Here is a 14,624-nt window from a genome sequence, read left to right as displayed (position 1 = left end):
TCTAGAAGACCTCCTGAGGGCTCTGGAGGAAGAGAGCCACATGGGAAGTTCTGAAAAACAAAGTCTTCTCTACAGCTTTCCTGATGTTACACGACTATTTGAATAAGAAATTCATCTTACCAAGAGGAAACCAACAACGCCTGTTTACTGGAAATGAAACCAACTCAAAGAAAGCGATACCTTACTGCTGGCGGAAGCCGCAAGGACAGCGCAAGCCTATAAAATACATGTGGGGAACAGTTCTAATTCAGTTACTACAACCCACAAAACAAATGTACAACCAAGGGAATAAAGTCCAAGTACCCTCAAAAATAGCGCTACCTAGCGCACGATTACCTTTCGTAAATTGAGGGAGGGAATTGAATTGAAGGGATAAAAGTATACTAACCTTCTCGAGTTGTGCTTAGTAACAGGCACTAATCTGAAATAAAGCCTGTGTCATTGCAGCCTCGTCCTTTCCCATGTGGTGTATGTGGCCTCGGGGGTGTGTAGTAGCTATAAAATGAACCTGGGGTAGGTCATTGACGTACTCCAACGAGTGTAAAATTGACGTATTAGAAATGGCGCCGATCCAAAATATTTCCAAAATGGTGACCGTTTATTGGGAAGATAAAAATGGTGCACAACTTAACACTTTAAGTCGAGTGCTTCTTCAGGTCTGTGTATAGTCTGGAGCCAAGATGAGGACAGCCTATCTGCCTATCCTGAATGTACTCGCCCTATGAGCACTTTTGTACCCTTTTTTGCCTCCATTTCCCCTTCCACTGTGACCGACATCCCTGAATCGAGAAATGTCCATAGCCAACTTTCCTAAAGCTGATAATGAGTTCTTAGGAAAAGAGAGCTTGACTTCAGCCATGAGCTCTCTGCCTCTACGACTTTTCAGTGACTTAAAAGTTGATTTTCAGATTGCTGCCACCTCATTTACCCATAAAAGGAACAAGATCTGATGTTAACCTCCCTTTTATCATTGCCATAACAAACTGAGGTATTGGGACGTAGCGAATGGGAATGGTTGTTGTACTGGGCCGGTGCGGTTTATTCCTAGTTAAATGTAATGGATACATAACGCTCAATGCATAAGAGCGCTGACCATTGACCTGTTATAGTTTAATACAGGCAGTCCCCAGGTTACGTACAAGATAGGGTCCAGAGGTTTGTTCTTAAGTTGAATGTGTATGCAAGTCGAAACTGTATATTTTATAATTGTAGATCCAGACGAAAAAATTATTGCCCCCAGTGACAATTGGAGTTTAAACATTTTTTGCTGTAATGGGACCAAGGATTATCAATAAAGCTTCATTACAGACACCTTACAGCTGATTATTGCAGTCTGGAACTAAAGTAAAGCATCCAGAAAGCTTCACCAGAGGCAAGAGGGGCCTGTCTGTAACTATGGGTTGTCTGTAAGTCGGGTGTCCTTAAGTAGGGGACCACCTGTATAGTAGAATCTATAAGCATTGTCCACTACATCTGCTAGGAGGGACAGAATGACAGGAACAAAGTACAAGAACTCCCAGCGCTGACGTCAAATCACTTGTTTATTCAGATCTGGAGAACCTCTTTAACAATACACAGACACAAAGCAGACTTGTTATCATACCAACAATTAAAATGTCAAAAAGATGTTAGCATTTAGCCAAGACATTACAGAATTTCAGGACTGGGCTGCTATAAAATAAAGAGGATTGACTCACGTTCTATATATATAGTAATGACTGCTGCACTACGGATCAGAAAGGATTACACAGGAATCACCCATAAGAAATATTAATATACATGAATCTGCAGAAGAGTAAAATAAGTGACACTTTCTCAAGAAATATTGCAGCACTTCAACATTCTTTACGTGTGTTCTGCAAACCGATACAACCCTGACATCTAGTGGAAGCCACCGCCACTGTGCCTATGGGAGGAACATCCAACCATCCCGCACTGGAAACTGGAATATTACTAATCAACTAATTACCAATTTAGGTGCATCATGTAGGCACACCCACGCCTACATGGGAACCACAAATCCAACAGTACCCAAGTAATGAAACATCTTATGGTTTACGTTGGTGCATTGGATGAAATTTCCATTTATATAACAGTACATGTAAGCCATCCAGTACACGAACACGATCCGGATCGCGGTGCTGGAATACGAATAGCTCCAAAATTTGTTGCTCATACATGGGCTATGGAAGCCATGTAATTGTCCATGTTCTATCATGCAAATTCTACATTTGTGTGCAGGATGCCTAATGCTGTATCTCCATGGTTATATACAGCGGTCAGACAGTAGCTCGTAGTTTAGCCCATGTGTTAGTATGCACTGCAATACGGGCAGTCCTCGGGTTACGCACAAGATAGGATACTTGGGGTTTGTACTTAAATTGAATGGAAGTCAGAATGGGACCAAGGATTATCAATACAACTTCATTAGACACCTTACAGCTAATCATTGCAGCCTGAGACTATAGTAGAGCATTCAGAGAGCTTCACCAGCGGTCACAGTGGGCAGAGAGGTCCGTCTGTAACTAGGGGTCTTCTGTAAGTGTCCTTAAGTAGGGGACCACCTGTACTTTTTATGAAATAAGTAGACAGTATTTTAGATTCCACACAGGCTGTGAGACGCAACAGTGGGCAGCACTGAAGCAGAACAGGCGAGTATAAGCACCCCCAAGCATTCATAAACTTTTATATTTTAAAAAATGTAAGTGCAAGCTCATCAAGAGCAGAAGGAAAACAAACAAAGCAAAAACAAAAAACAGATTTTGCTTTATGGTTTTAGTACCAATGCTAATGCCACTATGGTTGCATAGATAACAGAATTTTAAATGTGATACTGATATCGGAGGAATATCAGGATACTTAATACCGATATGACACTTTCAAGAAAATAAAAAGGGATAATCTGAATTCAATATTTAGGGTGCAGTTACACAGCACGTTTACATTACTATGAAGCGCATGGGATCAGTAACAATCAAGGTGAAGGTTAACCTGGTAATGTTAGTGTAAAATATCATTTCTTATATATTTTTATTAATTCAAACTTAACTGTATAAATTATATGTTAAAAAAACAGTAGTGACATTTAGAGAGATCTCTGAAAAGATCCATCTCCTACAACAGGGTAACTCTATGGAAGCTCTATTGATAACATTCTCCCATTGCGAACCAGTAAGCCCATAGTCTAGTGCAGTGATGGCGAACCTTCTAGAGATCGAGTGCCCAAACTACAACCAAAATCCACGTATTTACCATAAAGTGCCAACATGGAATTTTAAGCAGTAACTTATTGCCACTCATCTTTTAATCGTATCGACCCCCCTGAAGCCACCAATACAGTTGAAAGAAGCAGGGCAAATTCAGACTCAGCAGCATCTCTTAAGTTGCCTGGGAGTGCAGGAGGATTTGGTCCTATTTGGTGAACTCTGTCCTGGAGCGATGGTCTGAGTGCCCACAGAAATGGCTGTGAGTGCCACCTCTGGCACCCGTGCCATAGGTTCGCCACCACTGGTCTAGTGGATAGAGGCATTTTGCGAGATATTCATCATTGGTTTTGCTGGGTTCTTTTGGCGTGTAAAAGTCGCAAAAAAGTAGCATGGAGGGTTTCATTGCTGAAAAGTCGCACAGGACTATTCCTATCACTTCACTATAGTGGCGTATACAGAGAACTACTGCTAGTACAACACCGTGCAAAGCCCGATTCAAGACTTGCACCTATTTTCAAAAATTTGTAAAAAAGGTGCATAGTCACCCCAGCCACTAGCTGGTGTATGTGCTGCGACTTTTTATGCATTTTGCCACTTTTTAAAAGAAAAATAGCCAAAGCTACTTTAATAAACCTGACGGGCAGTGAAGCTCCAAAAGGACAGACAAAGAACCCAAGAAACCGCCTAATGATAAATACGGTAACCCCCACTGTCCGGTATCCGGTAGAGTGTGGAGGTTGTGAGTTCAAAACCACATCAAGGCAAAAAATTATTTAATTGAATAACATGAAATAATTTAAGGACCTTGGGGGAGATTTATGATAAGGTGGCTCTTTGGGACAGTTAGATATCTGTCTTTGGAGCTTTGCTGCCCGACAGATTCATTAAAGTGGCTTCTTGTGCCTGGAATTTTTCTTTCAAAAAGTTGCAAAAAAGGTACAAAATGCATAAATAGTCACAGCACTGACACCAGCAAGGGGCTGGAGTGACTGACTTTTTAGCGACTTTTTTTTTTTTTTTTTTTTTTTTAATAAAAAGGAGAAAGACATGAATGGGGCTTTGCACGGCAGTGCATCAACAATAGTTCTACATTTACGCAGAAACTGAGCCCTGTGCGACTTTTTAGCAATGAAAAGTCACGAAAAAAACTCACTGCAACTTTTTTGCGACTTTTATACGCCAAAAAAGCCCAGTAACAACAGTGATAAATCTTCTCCTAGGAGTCTATACAAAAGCAGTATTGGGTTTTGATGCATCGTGCAACCATAAATGCCATCGGGCTGTAGCACCAATTTACAAAGAACAAAAAGTAAACTACTTCTTCATAGACGTTGAGCTCTGGAGAGCAGAACCCTCAATCTTTTTGTTCTGACTACGTTATGGCTCTCTAATGATTTACAGACACATATTATACATATACACACACAATAAACTTGGGCACATAAAAAATATTCCCTATTTATGGGTCCCTGAATCCACGTGCATTCTTTATACTGTGCTTTTTGAGGGGATCTCATGGTCCTAACAGAAGCTTAAAACTTTCTTTCCAAAGTTTCCCAGAATCCAGACATCCTCCAGGACAGACATACTACATTTGACCAACTTCATAGAAACTCCAGGCTGCCTGTGGTACTGGATGCCAAGCATTTATCTGTTTATATAGACATATGATTAATGTATCGAGACCCGGTCTGGCACCGAAACTAAATATTTAGCTGCTTTTTTGGAGCACCCTGTAGCACATTGTGCCTGGCACGCTGCTCCTATAATTGTGCAATGATTCCAGGCTCTTCAGGAAAGAGAGTAATGGCGAAAAAGTTATTATCAGTAACCTAAACATACAGACAGACTCTATAACTACAAATAGTCCCCGGCCAGACATCGCTCACACAGACAGGCACACAGCTGTGTGTACCCAGCTTCCATATTAACATTTATTTTTATATTTTGCCTACTCAGGAAGAGTCTACATCTTAAAAGGAAAATGCATATAAACCAAATCCCTTGTGGGCTAGAAATATCACTGAAAATCTATTTCGGCTGAGCCCGGTGAGACATGAGTAAATTCATGCTACTACTTGTGCCGCATCAAAATGGAAACTTTTCGGCCATCTCTAGAGCTCATAGTGTGCCAGGTTTGTATTTGTTTTACAGGGAAGATGTCCCCTCTATATCAACATAAAAGTACTTCTTACAGGTCCGTATAGGAGAGGTTAATGTGTTTCTTCAAAGTGCGGGCTGACTGCTAGCAAAACAATGTTTAGATAGCTGTGGACATGTTAACTTTCTCCATGTTGGAGGTCATCTTAGCGGAGCAATAAAAATACTATTACACTTGATATTTGCACTTAGCACCTTCCTACAAAGCACATAGAGACGAGCATTATGATCCACATTTGTACGGAGTAAGGATATTAAAAACAGAGTGGAGGCAAGCTGAAGAGAGAAGGAAAAAAAAAGATGCTAAAATTAAAATACCAATAAAAAAAAAAAAAAAGGTTTTGGAAGAAAGTAGTACAATGTATGGCAAACGGATCATAGATGTGTTTCTCGGTCCATAGAAGTGACACAAACAGCCTGGTCCAGCAATGTGACAAGGAAAAGGATGGGAGAATTTTCCGGATTCATTTCGGTTGTTGCCCAGGTTCCCCACCCATCTTTACTTCTTGCTCCTTGATTCAAATCAGTGCTAATGCATCATGAAGTCACTGCCCAAGGCCTTACTCACACTTCCGCTTAGAGCGGACAGCACATGGATCCGGTGACCATGATGAGACTGTTTGCTTTATTTTGTGGATGGGATTTATCAAGTTCTCTGTAACACAGTTAATTCAGATTTAAAGAGGTTGGCCACTTGTACAAAACTTTATGATATGTGAACTTTTACATATTATATGTTCCCTGTTAAAAGAGTTCAGCTCTGACAGACCACGGCACAGACCTGGAGCGTCGAGGGGGACAATAAAGGATTATTGTTTTTATCAGCCCTCCCCAGCCCACCAGCAAAGTTTTGGAAATAGTCGGCCAACCCTTTTAAAGTATGCTCGGAGCCTCAAGTCATGTGACCCCCGGGCAGCAGGACCATCTGTGATGGAGCGTGTCAAGGACATTTGAAGAACCCCATCAATCATTGACATGGAAGTGGTTATGATGGAGGGGGTAAGCAGACAGTAATGAATTAGGGGCCAGAAGGACATGTGATGTCACAGGAAGTAAAGATTTCGGCTTCCCTGTTGGAAACCAAAATACACAGGAAGTAGTTACACAATCAGGACTCTGCCTCAAAGCCGCATGCTGTCAACTTGGAAATGGTTAAAGTTGAGAGATTTAACAGCCCATAACTTACACTGCCAAATATAAAATTACAATTCTGTTTTTTTTGTTTTTTTATCATATCTTTTTCATTGATTGTTTTAACATTTTTACAGAAACACAGATCCCTATCCCACCCTCCCTTCCTCAGATACAAACTCCCTACCCACAACTAAATTACCATTTTGTAAGCAAAATAAAAATCAACCTACCCGAATCTCTTGAAGGTTGTGGAAGTTGTTTCCCACTCTGACCGAGATTTTGCTTGGCGTGTAGCTCTCATCTGACTTGTAATCAGCATAAATACATAAAGCCTTCACAGTAGTCTTTCTTCTGCAAAGCCAGAAAAATAAAGCATCCAGAATGAAGGCTCAACAAAATGTGGTAGGAGCGTGGGCACTGTGCAATCTTAGGCTGTAAACAAGGGCGTAACTGCAGTGGTAGCAGCCGCTATGGGGCCCACAGTGTCAGGGGGCCTCGTCATCCGACCTGACACAATAAAGAATGGAGCATGTGCACCATTATATCTATATTGTACTGCACATGTCCACCATAACATGTATATAACATATACCGTGATGTATATATGCAGTATCTGTGATGTGTACATGGTGTCTGTATATACTGTATGTGAGTATGTTGCATATGGTACTGTATGTATGTGCATATGCAAATGAGTATTTATATGCGTGAGTATACTAATATGTATATTTTTAAGTGGGAAGGGGGGCCCCATGCAGTAGCCCGCTAGGGGGCCCTGACTCTCCTAGTTACACCACTGGCTGTAAATAATCTGTAAAGTCTTGGAACATACCTGTAGAAATAAACAATAAGCTGCTGCACATCTAGGAAGTGTCATTAGGAGACCATGGAAATAAAATCCTCATTTCAGGCTCAGAGTCGGCTCATTGGGTCAATTCTCAATTAGAATTACGAAACGGACGAGCCTATCTTTAGACTGGGGGCTTTAATTATAGGTAATCATATAACCATATTTTTATGCTGGAAATACACAATTTAGGGTCAGAAAAGCCATGTACCACTGCACTTAAGGAGTCAGGATCTGTGTGTATAATTTTACATGGTGGTCCTCAGAAACAGTCTGCATTTCCTTATTTAGGGAGTAATATTGCTGAATGACTTCTGTACATAACTCGCAGCATGACATGGAGAATTTCAGAATTTAGATAAATTTAATAAAAAAAAGTAAAAAAACAAAAAAATTATATACAGGCAATTAAAGGGGTTTGCCCATGAAAGGAAATTCTCAAATTTCAATCCCCCAGTGATACACAATGAAGAATTTTTAACTCATTTTTACTCAGCAATAAAAGCTAAAACAGCAATAAAACTGTTTTGTTGGATGCTCTCTAAACAGACACATCAAGAGTCCTCTAGTTCTGTGTGCTGACAATGTGGTTAGATTATCAGGATCCATATACAATTTAATTTAGCTTCTGAACAGTGTACTAGTATCTGACACATAGAAAGAGAGATGAGATACATATTACACATGACATTCTCCCCTCTGCCATAACAGCCATTACATACTGTCAGCTCTGCTCTGCCGCCTCCCTTCCTCTCCCCTGGATAAAGATCTTATCAGCCTGAAGCTTTACTGTCCTCATGTGCAGGCAGGAAGTGTCTGTGTGAGCTCATTGTGGAATGCAAGGGCAGGGGCTGGAGGCAGGGAGGAGCTCAGCTCAGTGTCAGACAGTAGAACAAGATGGCTGCCGACCATAAACTCAGAAGATACACGGTCGGGGCAACCAATACTGTGTAAACCAGGACTGATAGAGACAGGTTGAAATTATATCTGTGAAATGCTATATTTCTGTTAATAACAGTGAATTAGAGAAAGTGTTATTTTGTTATCCTGAGTATATTTAAGAATCTTGTCTTCATGGGAATACTTCTTTATGGCGAATTTGTATGCAAGTCGGAACCGGAATATTCTATCATTGTAGCTCCAGACAAAGTTATTTTTTGTCCCAGTGACAACTGCATATCAAAATTTTGTGCTGTCATGGGAACAATAAAGCTTCATTACAGACACCTTACAGCTGGTCACTGCTGCCTGGGACTAAAGTAAAGCATCCAGAGTGTTTCACCAGACGTCACAGGGGGCAGAGAGGTCCGTCTTTAACTAGGGGTCGTCTGTAAGTCGGGTGTCGGGGACCACCTGTATCAGTATATGTTTCTACATATAGAATCTCACATGGACGTATGAATATTATAGCCCCTACAAGTCTGGAATTATATTCATACATTTGGTACTAGAATCACATTCTTGGGGAATGTATCCCTTCTGCCTGCTTTAAATCTGCAGTTTTAGGACCTTTGGAGGTGTACATGTGTATTGAAAGCAGGAGTAGATGTACGAGGATTTCATGGGTGAAGGCCCTTCTCAGTATAAAATATGGCCATGGGCCTATATTATAATCCACTACTGCCTGGAGATATGACCCTTTGATACCGTGGAAGAGGTTAGTGTACGGCTTGTATAACAGTGTAAATTTGGTTTGTCGTCAATATAATTCACAGCCAATAATGTCTACACTGCTGAAAACAATAGTGAGTGCATCTGAAAGATATTTTCCCAGTCTGGTGTCATGCAACTCATTATGGTTACAAACTCTCAGGTGTGAATGGGGAGCAAGTGTGTTACATCTGGTCACATGCTCTCATACTGCTCACTAGAAGTACAACATGGCACATCATGGCAATGAACAGATAAAAATGGAAGTGTGGCTCAACATAAAGATGGCTTAAGCTAAAAGATGATTGCCAAACCCTGGAACTGAGCTCCAGCATGGTGGCCAAGACCATAAAATGGTTTACCAAGGGAAGATCCACTCAGCACAGGCCTCACCATGGTCGATCAAAGAAGTAGATGAGTGCACATGCTCAGTCATATCAATAGAGATGTAGTTAAAAAAACCAAGGGTACAGGTACTGGACTGCCTAGATTGTCTCCTGACCTAAAGCCTATCGAACATCTATGAGGTATCTTCAGTGGAGGGGCACAAAGTCTCTAACATCAGCCAGCAAAGTGGTGTTGTTATCGTGGACTGGAAGAGGATTCCAGGGGATGTCACCTGTGAAGCCCAAGGTTATGGTGGAAATAACAGCGGCCAAACAAAATATCAAAACTTTGGACACAGTTTGGCCATTATCACTTAGTGGTGTAGACATTAATGGTTGTGTATTAAGTTTTTTTTAAGGAACACCAAATCCCACTGTTAAAAAATGATGTACACTGACTACTATTCTTCAACGAAGATGCTCGATATACACTGTATCAAAGTGTTGTATCTCCATTGTTTTTCCCATGAAAAGAGATAACAAGATATAAAGGGTGCACTCACTTTTGTGATCGACTGTATGTATAAATAATTAATAAAAATAATTCCTTTATTTATATAGCGCACACAGATTACGCAGCGCTGCACAGAGCTTGCACAGTAACTTACACCAAGTTCCTACTGCAGTAGCACTGTAGGTGGTAGCCTTGTGATACTTCATATAGAAGTCGTATAGGGATTTTTTCAGATCACGTTTTCAGCAGGAAGAAACTAAAAAGCTGTTTTAGGTATTCTTTCCTGTTATGAGTTTCTAGTGTATTTTAAGTGTTAAAATAAAATGAATATTGTTTTATAATGCGTTAGTGGTTTGTGAGATGTGTTAGTGCTATTAGGTAATAATAGTCAACATCGGAGATCATGGGCTGTCAGATCTTCTTGCAATCATCTTGCTGCTTTTTTTCAGGGAGTAATACAGCATTCTAATTTTACTGTACAGGTATTTCCCGTAGGTTACGTAGAGGATGGCTTCTTTATGTTTGTTATTGAGTTGAATTTGTATGCAAGTCGGAATTGGTATATCTAATAACTGTAGCTCCAGTCAAAAATATTGCACAGGTTACATCATATGATCCCAGCTACCTGCTGGAGGTGTCAAGCTGTAGTAAGCACGTAATATAATATCTTCTGGACTTGCCCTCTTGTAGTTCCTTTTTGGCAGAAGGTGGAAGCCCAAACTGGGAAGTTGTTTGGTAGCACTATTATGTTAGATCCTATGCAATACCTTCTCAACATTCCCCCATTTAACTTGAGAAAACATCTGTCTAAAATTTTCTTAAGTCTTTGTACAGCTTCCAAATGTTTAATAGCAAGGGCATGGAAGCAGAGTGCTCCCCCTACGGAGTTAGAATTATTCGCCCGTTTGAAAGAAACAAACTCATTAAAAAGAAACAAACTGCTTGCCTTAATAATACGGTTTACGCCTTCCAGAAGGTGTGGGAACCGTGGCATTCCTATTATGCGCTTAATGGTATGCAAGAGTGATGGGGCCTCCCCAGCTTGTCAATATACTCCAGTAAAGCCATATACACTGCACTTTTGGTAACCCCCTTCCCCCCCAGGTCTTAACTTTCCTGATATGTGTGTTTTGTCTTGTCCTATGTGTTATATCGGTAACTTATATAGTTTCTTAGTTTGTATAGTGGGTATTGTAGTGCAGAACTCCAGCTTATTGGACGAGGTCACGCAGATTCGAGGAGCTAATGGGCGAAGATCTCAGGGTAGGAGGAGCAAAGAGGCTACTGGGGCGTGGAGTAGCCACGTCGTGTAGCCTCATGTCAGCCTACTCCACACCCCAGTAGCGACTTTACAAAATTTACATATAAGAGCAATAAAGATTTCAAAAAGATAGCTGGGATGTGAGGATTAGCTCTAAAAAGGACTATCCTCACATCCCATACATGCACCTACCACCCGTTCTACCTTTATAGGTAGAATCATGGTGGTAGGTTCCCTTTAACAAATTTTGTTTAACTGTATTGTAGAGCGACTGTGTGCTGAAACGGATCAGAACGTTTCGGGCGGGTGAAGGTGGGAAGCTCACTCCTCCCATTTCCATAAGACACCCGGGCAGTGTCACAATACAGACATTTTAATTGGGCGTGACTTAAAGAGGACCTGTGACAAGATTTTCGCCACCCTGACTAACAATGCCTGCTGATAAAGGTTACAAGTCCTCCTTATATCACCTAAAATTAGCTTTTTTCTAATATGCAAATTAGCATGGAAGTAGTCCGAGCAAAGCTTCCCTGCCCCTGTACACTATGGAACTGCGGTGCAGGACACCGGGAGCGCCTGACGAGGCAAGCACACATTTTTTGTTCAGCCCCTCCCTGGCCATCTTTTCACTCTCAGACAACCCCTTTAGGACTAGTTTGTAACAACCTGGGCCATGGTTATGGGTGAAATGACCCTTTGGCTAAATCATGCAACTCTCAGTGCATCAGTCCCAAAACAGCAAAATAACAACCCAATAACGTTGTAAACTGATGAATGGATAATGGAGCAGATATATCAAACATTGACGTGCGGGTATTACAAGAGAAATGAACTATAGATAATACATACCGAAACTGGATGTTTACTAGGTGAGGCTGAGATCCATCAGACTGCCAGTAAGTTTCAAGATTATCATCTCTTAACTGATCAACTCCAAAGCCTAAGAAGCAAATACAAGGATTCATGGATAAGGAAGTTAAAATGGCAATAAAATCACCAAAAAAATCTAAATGGGTTAAGAGGAAGTAAGAGAAAGGGGATTTTTCAAGATTTTAACATAAAATATGTAAATGTACTACAAGTATTAAACATATAAGAGGAATGTTTTAATGTTTTTATTAAAAAGCCAAATGCTCCGATTTTATAGTACATTGAGATCAAAATTGCAAAAATAATTAAACAGGAACATCTGATTAAAGAAAATCTATCATTTATAATTATGCAAATCAGTCCAAAGGGCTTTGTGGGGGAGTTATCAAAACTCCTCGGTTCTGCAAGTTCACAGTCTGTTACACTGTGCAGGAGATCTTCAGGGTAACACCCCACAGAGCCCTTCAGGTCTATTAGCATAATTCTAGAAGGAAGGAGGCCGTAGATAACAAATATAGGAAGATTACCACAGTCCGCATTGCCTTGCGCCTCCTTACTGGTCACAGCTCATGTCATGTGACCAGAGTGACATCATCTCGGATCCTTTAGCCTCTTAATAACAGCAAACTGTACCCTATGCATGTATCTGACCACATGAAGTCACAGCAGCCTCCATAGACTTCTACTCATCTCCATCCTCCATGGAGGCTGCTGTGATTTCATGTAATCACATACATGGTGTACAGTTTGCTAGAAGGCACTGTGTAAAAAGACACAATATTTCCCATCTGCACATATAGCTTTATACGTCTGTAGTTGAATATTAGCAGATGGTCCCCAAGTACAAGTAGGCAGAGGAGTGATTTGAAGAGACACAGAGCTCTCCGTCAGAATAATGGGGTGTCGCTCACTGCCAGCCTGGAAGAGAGATGATTCAGAGATACCACAGACTAGTCAGTAAAGCCAATTTGCATATCAGAAAATGGCTGTAACTAAGGTACAATACCCCACTGGCAGCTAATTTTAGGCGATATAGACTTGTAACTCTTTATCAGCATGCATTGTTAGCCAGAGGGTTCAAAATCTAGTGACAGTGCACAGCGGTATATATTATTATTAAGTCAAAACAACAAAAGTTTAGTTACGGGGAGAAAACTTTTGTTTAATTCTTAAAGATGGGACTTTATGCGTCTTTTCCCAACCTTATATATTATCATATGTATATAAATCGGAAATAAAGTGTAAATTTGGCCCAACAAACATTAACCATAGGAACCATTGTTAGAACATCAGCTATACTGTTAGCCATTGCTCATACATATCATCACCTTATGTAAATAGGTTGTGAGGTCTACATGTCTGTACCTGGGCTTGTACTTGTTACACTAAGAATTTTTATATTACGTTTCCAATCATTAAAACCGTCCCTAGAAGCCGCCATCATCCAGGCCGTACACCTTCAAGGCAGCTGTATATACAGTTTACAGAGCCCAACTCTACCCAATGTCAAGTACTAATCTATTGCACCATTCAAAAATAGCATAATCTGAAAATGCAGGTTTTCTATTCTGTTAAAACTAATGTTGGAAAGTACAATGAAAAACTGTAAATAAATATAACAAAATTACAGTTTTTTTAATAAAATTTTTTTGTTAAATGACATCAGTTATTAAAACTGTACCTGGTTTACAAGAAGACAAAGACCAAACTGCTTGTGAGCCAATTTCTCGTACGGTTCCAGTTCTTTTCAGCTGGTTGGGGTCGGCACCAGGTGGAGTTTTATTGGGCGTCGTCATTTCCAACTATCTGGAGAGAAGTAAGGAAATTGCACTTTGACCCCTGATCACAAAGTCATCATAAAATTTAGGCCAGCGGCACACGAACATGCTTATGTACAGCAGGAAATGGACCTGTATGTTAGTCTGATCCCATGAACCGAGCACAGTGCAGTGGATGGGAGTCCTTGCATCATACAGAAACATGCAGCGCCGACACTAGGACTCCTTGCATCACATGTCCGCCGCATTGTGGTCTGTCCGTGGGATCTGACTAGCACCTTGGTTTGTTTCCACAGATCAGTAGGAGTCAAGTTTAGAGGCTGCAGGGGATTGTCACTTCAGAAGTCTCTATCTTAAACTTTTTAGTACCTAGAAATATGCTTTTGGTGTCATTTTAAAGATACATCTAAGACCACATAAGGCTCATTGTTCTGTGAGCTGAAGAGGCAGATAAAGAAATAGGCAGGTTCTAGATCTTTATCTGGAGCTTTCCAAATATTTCTTTAACTGCAGGTATCTCCGGTTTGGCAACTAACAGCCTTCTTATGACTGTGCTTACAGAAATAACTGTCAAAGACCAGCCACTGGACTACTAAGCCTGAAAAGAGCAGCGATTTCAGAAAATAAGTTAGAAGTTATAAATGATAAATTCACAAACCCAGCTACTGTTCCTTGTAGAGATGTTCTGAAGTCTTAGCTGCGGTCAGTGTAGACAACCTGTGGAGAACTTGAAAACAAAAGACAAAGTGAGTGTGTGACCATATGTTACCAGCTTTAAAATATTACTTTCAGATGGGTAACTAGAAAATTATCCATGATTTATTGTCCCCCAAAGAAAGAAACAGAATAAAGTCTGCACTTTACTTTGAATAATGGAA

The 14,624-nt window shown here is 40.5% G+C and overlaps 1 protein-coding gene across 9 annotated transcripts in view; it reads right to left on the bottom strand.

The window, feature by feature from the left end:
* ANAPC10 (anaphase promoting complex subunit 10) overlaps positions 1-14,624 on the bottom strand; it is a 77,342-nt gene that overhangs the window by 61,207 nt on the left and 1,511 nt on the right. For 4 of the 9 annotated variants that reach the window (XM_072121971.1, XM_072121893.1, XM_072121922.1 and 1 more), the window contains exons 2-5: positions 14,401-14,473; positions 13,650-13,774; positions 11,948-12,038; positions 6,731-6,851 (exon numbers count right to left, since the gene is read on the bottom strand). In XM_072121971.1, the coding sequence (XP_071978072.1) occupies positions 6,731-6,851; positions 11,948-12,038; positions 13,650-13,764 (327 nt within the window). In that variant the 5' untranslated portion in view covers positions 13,765-13,774; positions 14,401-14,473. The remainder of the gene's footprint in view (positions 1-6,730; positions 6,852-11,947; positions 12,039-13,649; positions 13,775-14,400; positions 14,474-14,624) is intronic. The other 5 variants (XM_072121903.1, XM_072121952.1, XM_072121942.1 and 2 more) reach the window with 2 other exon arrangements.

This window comes from Engystomops pustulosus, chromosome 1, assembly GCF_040894005.1.
Source record: "Engystomops pustulosus chromosome 1, aEngPut4.maternal, whole genome shotgun sequence".
Lineage (NCBI taxonomy): Eukaryota > Metazoa > Chordata > Amphibia > Anura > Leptodactylidae > Engystomops > Engystomops pustulosus.
Note: the sequence above shows the minus strand (reverse complement) of the source record. Positions and strands in the feature narration are given on the sequence as shown.